The sequence below is a fragment of the Asterias amurensis genome, chromosome 14 (genome assembly GCF_032118995.1).
Source record: "Asterias amurensis chromosome 14, ASM3211899v1".
NCBI lineage: Eukaryota > Metazoa > Echinodermata > Asteroidea > Forcipulatida > Asteriidae > Asterias > Asterias amurensis.
This window is the reverse complement of record NC_092661.1, coordinates 8,771,616-8,779,535: the sequence shown is the minus strand read 5'-3', so window position 1 is coordinate 8,779,535 and position 7,920 is coordinate 8,771,616. Positions and strand designations below refer to the sequence as shown.

Here is a 7,920-nt window from a genome sequence, read left to right as displayed (position 1 = left end):
TTTGCTGATAAAAACCCATCTTAGCTGGATTGTTAAAGCTGTACTAAATAGAAATAATAATGACATGGAATGGAGGGGACAATATTATTTGTTTCTGTTACAAATTAATACTTAATAAAATTGTAAGACAATGATTAAATTCACAAACTTTTAAAATCATTTGGTTTCCATAGCAATTAGAGATTTTTATTTCCTTTTGTTCCAGAGTAAAACATAATGCAAGTTCAACACATGGTTTTAAATTGTTTTAAGTCGTATCAGTACTTATGTCACATCAATGGTTTAAAATCATGCACTTCAAATTTTACAAATAATAAACACAGTTGTTACTTTCACTAGAAAATAAGATCTTTTTTCCAACATCAGTGTCAGTAATTATGAAGCCTTCAGATGCCTTATTATAATTGTACAGAATCAACAACTAATGCTTCCTAATCAACTTTTTTTTCAAGTTGTGCTCAGTTTCCTGCAAAACCGCAAGATCTACTTCAGAGATTTCTGCATCCTTTTTTGAGAATTTAATTTTAAATAATCTGGTAAATAGAAACTCTGACACTTGTCACGGTCAAACGTTTTCCACTCGGAAACGAAATGTTGACTGCTGAGGAATATATTATTCTTAATTTTGGCTTTTACGTTGCTTATGTTACATACATTTTTACCTCATATTTTGTTCAAATTATAAGCCTGAGACAGAGTAAAAAGTTCTATCAATAAATTTTATTCAAGAACTATTAACGAGTCGTTGTGTGTGATTTACCGTTTGACAAATAATGTGTTTAAAAGAGTCCACTCTCTTGCATAGCATAATTCCCAACAATAATCATTGCACTTCCAATAATATTACTCCTGGTCACTGGGCCAAATATTTCATCCCTAAACCAAGATTTAAGAATCCCTTGGAGACAACCCATTTCTGTGTAATCATACCTATAAGCTCAGATGTGGCAAAATTGATTGCTATTTTTTCAGTAAATTTTATTTTACAAAAAGCCTCTGAAAAACTTTTAATCAGAAACGTTGTTTTATTGTAGAACTGCATACAAAGATATTATGTTTACATCAGTTCACGACGTGACCTTTGGATTGATTGAAAGTGTGCCAAATCTTGCGGCCTGATTTTGGTACATTTTGGTAAAAGCCGCCGGAGGCTGCTTTGGGGCCTATTTCAAATCTGGGCTTCGGCTCTAGTCTTGAAGTCAAGACGGTAATTGTTAAGCGCGGTGCAGTTGGAGTGCGGTGCAGTTACAGGAACGGTACACACACCCTCGATCCCAGTATGTGTGTAAACACACTGTGACTGTTGCATGAACGGCAGACAAATAGGCAGTGTCTAACGACTTGTCATCAAGTCTACTTGGGCTCTACCCCCTGCATGCAAAATACACACTGCTCCAAAAATGTACAGGCCTTAAGTCCAGTTCATACTCGCTGCGTTTCCAAGGCCGGAGTTTGAGAAAGGCCCCAGGTCTCTTAAAGGTTAATAAAATAAACGCAGACAAATGACCTTTGACCTCATCAGCATAACTATCACCTTCCTCCTGTGATGCTAGGTTTGTGTGCGGATGGACCTTCTTGTATAGCTATTACTTTGAAGGAGTTGAAATACTCCAAGATATTCTCTGCATCTTTAAGATCTAACTTGTAATCTGTCGCTAACCGATCAACTGGCCATTCCTGTATCAACAAAATAAGTTAAAAATGCTAAAATTAGAGTTGCGTAATTTAAAGCCATTATACACTTTCGGTAAACAGTATTGTCCAAGTCCCACACTTCGTGTATCACAACTTATATATAAAATAACAATCCTGTGGAAATTTAGGCTCAATCGGTCATCGGAGTCTGGAGAAAATAACGGGAAAACCCACTCCTGTTTTCGCGCGTTTCGCCGTGTTATAACAAATCTGTAATTCTCGTTAACGAGAATTTATATTGTTTTACCGTTTTCTCAAAAAGTAAAGCATTTCATGGACTAATATTTCAAGAGAAGTCTTTCATCATTACCTTCTGTAAACCCTGTAAATTATTTGTAAATCTGTGAACTTTTTTTTTTTTTCTGTAACGAAAGGATCCAATGGCTTTAAGAAATATGAAGAAATGGCAACTACGTCTGCCTGACGCCCCACCCTCTCTTTTGTTTTTTTCACCTAAACCATGACAAAGATGCTTTTACAAAACTCAGGAAATCTACTCCTTCTCAGCAATTATATTTTGAGTAAAGGAGGCTCTCCACTTTTGCCTACTATTTGTCCTCTCCTTTGTAATTGATGTATATATTGAAATGCATTTTTACTAGATTTTTGTTTAATCTCAACACCATACCTTAGGGTTACGTTTGTGTTTTGCGAGCATCTCGATCGCCATGGGTACTGTAAGTCGTCCGTCTGGAATTTCATCAGGTACTTCAAAGAACGTTGTTTGTGGTTTGATAGGCGCTCTATTGAGTGGTAATGAACGTCTACTCGTACTCCTTAAAGCAGAGGGCTGAAGCTGATCTGTGTCTGGAGGCTGTGTAGTGAGACAGATAATACAAATGTCAAGTTAATATGTTGGGCAGGGCAGGACAGGGGCACTTATGTTTATAGCGTATTTGTTAGCTAGGAACTTACTCCATAGAGACAGGCCCTCCATATTATATGTTATCAGGTCATAGGTCACACGGCCGCATGACTTGTGCGCGTGCCCTTGCAGACAAAACCAGAGTGTCTTTTCCTTCCACTAACAAAGCGTTCAGGTCGTCTTATATACGGTTGTTTATAGAACCCAGTTTATGTAACTTGTTGGGCAAATGTTTCCCGTAAATACATAACAATTTGTGTTTGTTTGTTCAGATGATCTTCCCATCAAGGGAACTTGAAAACTCCCACAAATGGGGACAAAAACACCAAGCTGGCAACAGCCAATCTCTCTCATACAAACATTGGTTTTAACATCTTTTTTGATTACAAATTGCACAAAGTATGACATTTAAATTAACTACAATGTATCAAATAATAAACCACATGGGGAACTAAATGAGTATAATTTTAAATGGTTTAGGGTTGACCAAAGATGGAAACCCCCAACATAGGGCTAGATAGCCAAGTTGGTACAGCACCTGCAAATTAATCCATAGGTCAATGGCTCAAATCCTGCTATAATAACTTTGTTTTGTTCAACCCCAAATCATTAATTACAAGGTGTAACAAAAGTGACTTGGACAGGGAATAAGGGTGTAGGTGCATGTCTGTTTTCTTTACTTTTTCTTGAGCAGGATCTGTGGAGTCAACTCTGATATTCTGTAGTAATCCTAACAGCCTGTCATCCTTTCTTTGCTGTTCATGAAGGACCTCAGGGTTTTCTGCAGAAAAGAAACACACACAAAAAATAAAATAACTATGATTTAGTGTTACCAGGGTCACTTAACTCTTCTTTCAGTGGTCACTTTTTGCTTTTGTTTTGAACGTATAATGCCAAGCGTTTTTAGGTTTTCGCAAAGTTGTCATTTTTTGTTAAAGGAACGTTACAGAATTGGTAAGAAACAAAAATCGTGAAATCACAGATTTACATCAAACTTACTAGATCTGATGATGATGATAGTAGAAAACATCCCTTGAATTATTTCTGCTTGAAATGCCATATTTGATGAGAAATAAAGAATGTAAATTTGCGCTTGGAGTTGATCGCTCAGTGAGCGTTTTATTCATTTTTTTGTTTGCATCAATGTCAAGCGTTTTTTCGCTATTTTCTCGTGACCCAGATGGCCAATCGATCTCAAACTTCTACAGGTTTGTCAGTTTATGTATATGGTGGATTACATGAAGTGCTTACACTGCCAGCAACTGTTTTTTAGCAAAACCAATTCTGTAATGTTCCTTTAAGTATTTCTCACCAAACAATGTACCTTGCTGTTATGAATTGCCTTGGTACATCCCAAAGTCAATAGCAATTCTTGCGTGATAATGCCCTCTTGTCATAACATGTTAATTATGGGTTAGGTTGATCACACTTTTTGCATACATGATATTATAAGTTATCACACAAGCGCAAGTGGAATACGGAAAAATATAGCGCTTCTGCGTCCGAGTTGGATATGGGACGCAGACGCGCTATTTTTTCCGTATTTCCACAAGCGCGCGTGTGATAACGTATTTATCTTCAAGCAAACTTGGCGAGTGACCATAGAACACACAAGACGCAGGTAGTGATATTAGCCATGCAATGTAGGTTTTTATCACCACTCCATTCTGCAAATCTGATTGGAGGATTAGCGCATACTATCATATTATCATATTTTATACGATAATGACACTTTCAGAATAGATCGTACATGTACGTCCTTGGCACTGAAAGAGTTAAGGGTAAGAAGCAAGTATGTGTGCTTGGCTTTGCATACACCTTGAACTGGTTCATTCTTCTATCATCTCCACGTGGAGACGGTAGCGGAACAAAACTCATAGTTAGAGGATTAATAATAATATCAATATAAACCACAAGGGAAACTGACTGGGTAAATTTTGAAATGTTCTTGGGGTTGAACAAAGAATTGACTACAGTGGGATTCGAACCAACGACCTCTGGATTAACGTGCCAGCGCTCTACCAACTGAGCTATCTAGCCCTATATTGGTGGTGTCCCTGTTTTGTCAATATCTTTGTTCGGGGGTGCCAGTCAGAAGCCATACAACCGTTAACTGCCGTGTAGCCAGGGATCAAACCCAAATTACAACCTGGGAAGCGGCAGCCAGGGGATCACCTTAAGGGGATGCGACTTTTTGTTTCAGATATCAATATAAACTACAAGGGAAACTGACTGGGTAAATTTTGAAATGATTTTTGGGGTTGAACAAAGAATTGACTAGAGTGGGATTCGAACCAACGACCTCCGGATTAACGTGCCGGATTAATAATAATAATAATAAACAGCATTTTAGAATCACATTATGAATCACAGATTCCTTAATGCGCCTAAAAAGATTAGGCTTTGTAGATCTATTTGCTGACTACACTAAAAGTTAAATTTGTTTTCTTCCTTACTGGTTTGAAGTTCTTGAATAGCTTTGGCTGTTGTTGGATGTCTGGGGGCTGACCTCATACTTGATTTATCAAGGAGTTTGTGAGCACGATTCTCAGCGTTGAATCTCTGGACCCCAGACTTGAGTGCATTGCCCATGATGATTGATTATGGATCTGTAAATGAATAAATAATGAGTAAAGGACACACAGAAAATATCTTACAGTTACATAAAAAAAAGAAATGGGAAGGGGTGGTGTCCAACATCATTTTAAGAAGGGAATAAAAGGGTAGCAACGAGTTTCGGCGAGGGCCTTTATCGCACCGCAACGACCCTGCAATGTTTTAAACGGACATTTTTAAGAAAAGTCATTACTCTTTTATTCCCATTCATAAATGCCCTTTTGTTAAAAACGTTAAAAAAAATACAACTATAGACACTTTGACAATTGAAAATTTGAGGTTTTAAATATTTTTTTCAAAAACTTTGTGAAGAATCTGTTTGATGCGCGTGGGTTGTGGATATGCGCACTTAGAAATGCGCACTGTTACAAATAGCTAATTGCGTTTCGCAGGATAATAATACTGGCATATGTGTTAGCTTGCACGACCGACACGCGGAAGCCAGCCGGTTATAAACAGCTCCAGCTGGTCATTATCAACCATGACGTGCTCTCCACCAATAGGGGTAGCGCAACTGTCTGGCCTCTGGGGTATTTATGAATGTTTTTGCAACTAAAAAATTGCCCCAGTGATTTGTAATGCATGGGGAGGCATCACACTTTACTTAGCAATTAAAATTGTAATTATTAAGTTTAATAATTTAAAAACAAATAAATTATGGAACACTTGTTTAACACCACACTAAACACTGTAAACAGTAACACTAACCTACTCCCCGAACTCTGCCGAACGCATCACCAAGTCACGACACGTGACGAGCGTGTGCATATTATTTTTTTCCCAGGACAAACGTGGAGAATTTTCGCACACGTTTGTCCGTCATAAAGTATAAAAAAACACTCGATCCGTGCTTTGTGTACAAAACATATGGACACACGTCTAGGAATCAGACGTCTGGTTCCCAGACGCGCGTCCATATGTTTTTGTACGCAAAGCACGGATCAAGTGTTTTTTTATTGTAGGACAAACGTATGATGATAATTCTCCACGTTTGTCCTGGGAAAAAAATAATATGCACACGCTCGTCACGTGTCGTGACTTGGCGATGCGTTCGGCAGAGTTCGGGGACAATCAGCATTTGTAGTGTAGTGGTAACACGGAGTATTTTGGGACTGAATTACGGTAAGAATTTATAACTTTTAACATTTTTTGAGATTGCGGAGTGGGTTCTCTGGTCGCCTCCTCGGACATTGAGATATCAAAGGACACATAGAGCCTAATTTTGGTGAGATTAAAATTAAAATAAAGAGAGATTTCTGATGCCAAAATTCATTGAACAATGATTGAACCATGGGTCGTTAAACGCATGAGAGATATAAACCTATGAGGTTACGGGAGACGATAGCCGGACGAAACCGAAATAGTTCTAGGGGTAACAATAACCATGCTAACCATGCTAACACTGTTAGTAACAGTACACTGCAGTTGACCTTGTATTTCTTGTAATTGTGTGTAAGGAAATTAAGGGAAACATGCAAACACCAATTGACCACCACTGGCTCAATATTAATTGATTATTTATTAATATTGTTTTATATTTTTTATTATTAACTCGATCAACTCAATCAATCAATCAGTCAATCAGTCAATCATCAATCAATGCATCATGGATGGAGCAATAAGTTTATTGCTCCATGATCAATGTAATCATTAATCAATCATTTTGAGCCATTTGTGAACAGACATGACAGAAGAGGGTTGTGAAATTCAAAAACTTCCCTAAACATGTTTCATTGTACTTCAAAATTCCTTGCATACATTAGAAGTAGAAAAAATGCACTTACTCTTTAAGGAGACGACGGCAAGAAACCAAGCAAAAAGTATTGTATAATATAATGTATGGAGCCTATCGCTAAGCGTGTTATTGTTTAATTTTATTCCTGAATTCTGGCACCAGCCTAAATTTGTAGACTGCATAGCGCCCTCTATTGGCGAAAGTCTTCTTACTGTAACTTTTTAGAGTGTTTTTTTCAAATAAATGTCACCACGAGGCGTGATTCGGCCACCGTGGCCTGGAGCAGGGAAGGATTCGACCCCCTGCAGTGACAAGTGACAATGATAGTGTGAAGAAACAATAACTTCATTGAATAAGTGCTAAGTGTGTTATTGTTTGGACTGTGAACAAAATCTGCTGCCAGTGCAGAACAAGAAGTTTGCTCGAATTCCAACAAACCAAGTGAACATGGTGAAACAGCATAAAAAAAGCATAAAAAAAAACACAATGCTCAGACAGATAGTTTGTTGGTCGCCAGTACAAGTCTTTTTTGGGTACCGGACTTTGGTCTCCAAGGATCTGGTAAGTCAATCTTTCATTAATTTGTAAACATTGGTAAAGCTATTTCGTGTGGCGTGTGATGGCAGAGTTCTAGCTCCCCGGACCCAACTCAAGCTCGGGTGTGTCTTTCAGCAGCAGATTGTGTGGTCGAATCTCATTCCTGGTTATGACATTGCTTTTGTGCCCTTTGGAGCAAGGCCTAAGCAAGGCCTAATACCCTAGTTGGTCTGTAAAAAGTTGTTGAGGTAGTGCATTCTGCTCCACAAGCCTGGCTCCTAGTGGATGATAACCATATCTAAATCATGTTAAAGGGGTAACCCGTGATACACAAACTTTTTCCGATTTCGCTCAAAAACTATAAGGTAACCCAAAAGTGCCAATATACAATTGACTACTCCCTTGTCGAGTGTATTGGCACTATGGGGTCACTGATAGTGTCTATTTTCATTCAATGTGTAGGCCTACTGGT

The 7,920-nt window shown here is 38.1% G+C and overlaps 1 protein-coding gene across 1 annotated transcript; it reads right to left on the bottom strand.

Moving 5' to 3' along the window:
- Positions 1-95: 95 nt before the first annotated feature.
- Positions 96-7,044, bottom strand: LOC139946757 (NADH dehydrogenase [ubiquinone] 1 alpha subcomplex assembly factor 4-like). Its single transcript, XM_071944435.1, has 5 exons — positions 6,961-7,044; positions 5,017-5,169; positions 3,241-3,341; positions 2,324-2,509; positions 96-1,677 (listed from the first exon to the last, which is right to left on the bottom strand). The coding sequence occupies exons 2-5, from the start codon at positions 5,150-5,152 to the stop codon at positions 1,531-1,533; spliced, it is 570 nt and encodes a 189-aa protein (XP_071800536.1). The 5' UTR covers positions 5,153-5,169; positions 6,961-7,044; the 3' UTR covers positions 96-1,530.
- Positions 7,045-7,920: the final 876 nt, after the last annotated feature.

Coding starts and splice junctions, on each gene's coding strand:
- LOC139946757 (XM_071944435.1), bottom strand. CDS start 5,152: ATGGGCAATGCACTCAAGTCTGGGGTCCAGAGATTCAACGCTGAGAAT. Junction 3,342..5,016: donor TATTCAAGAACTTCAAACCA/GTAAGGAAGAAA, acceptor TCTTTTCTGCAG/AAAACCCTGAGGTCCTTCAT. Junction 1,678..2,323: donor AACACAAACGTAACCCTAAG/GTATGGTGTTGA, acceptor TTGTTGATACAG/GAATGGCCAGTTGATCGGTT.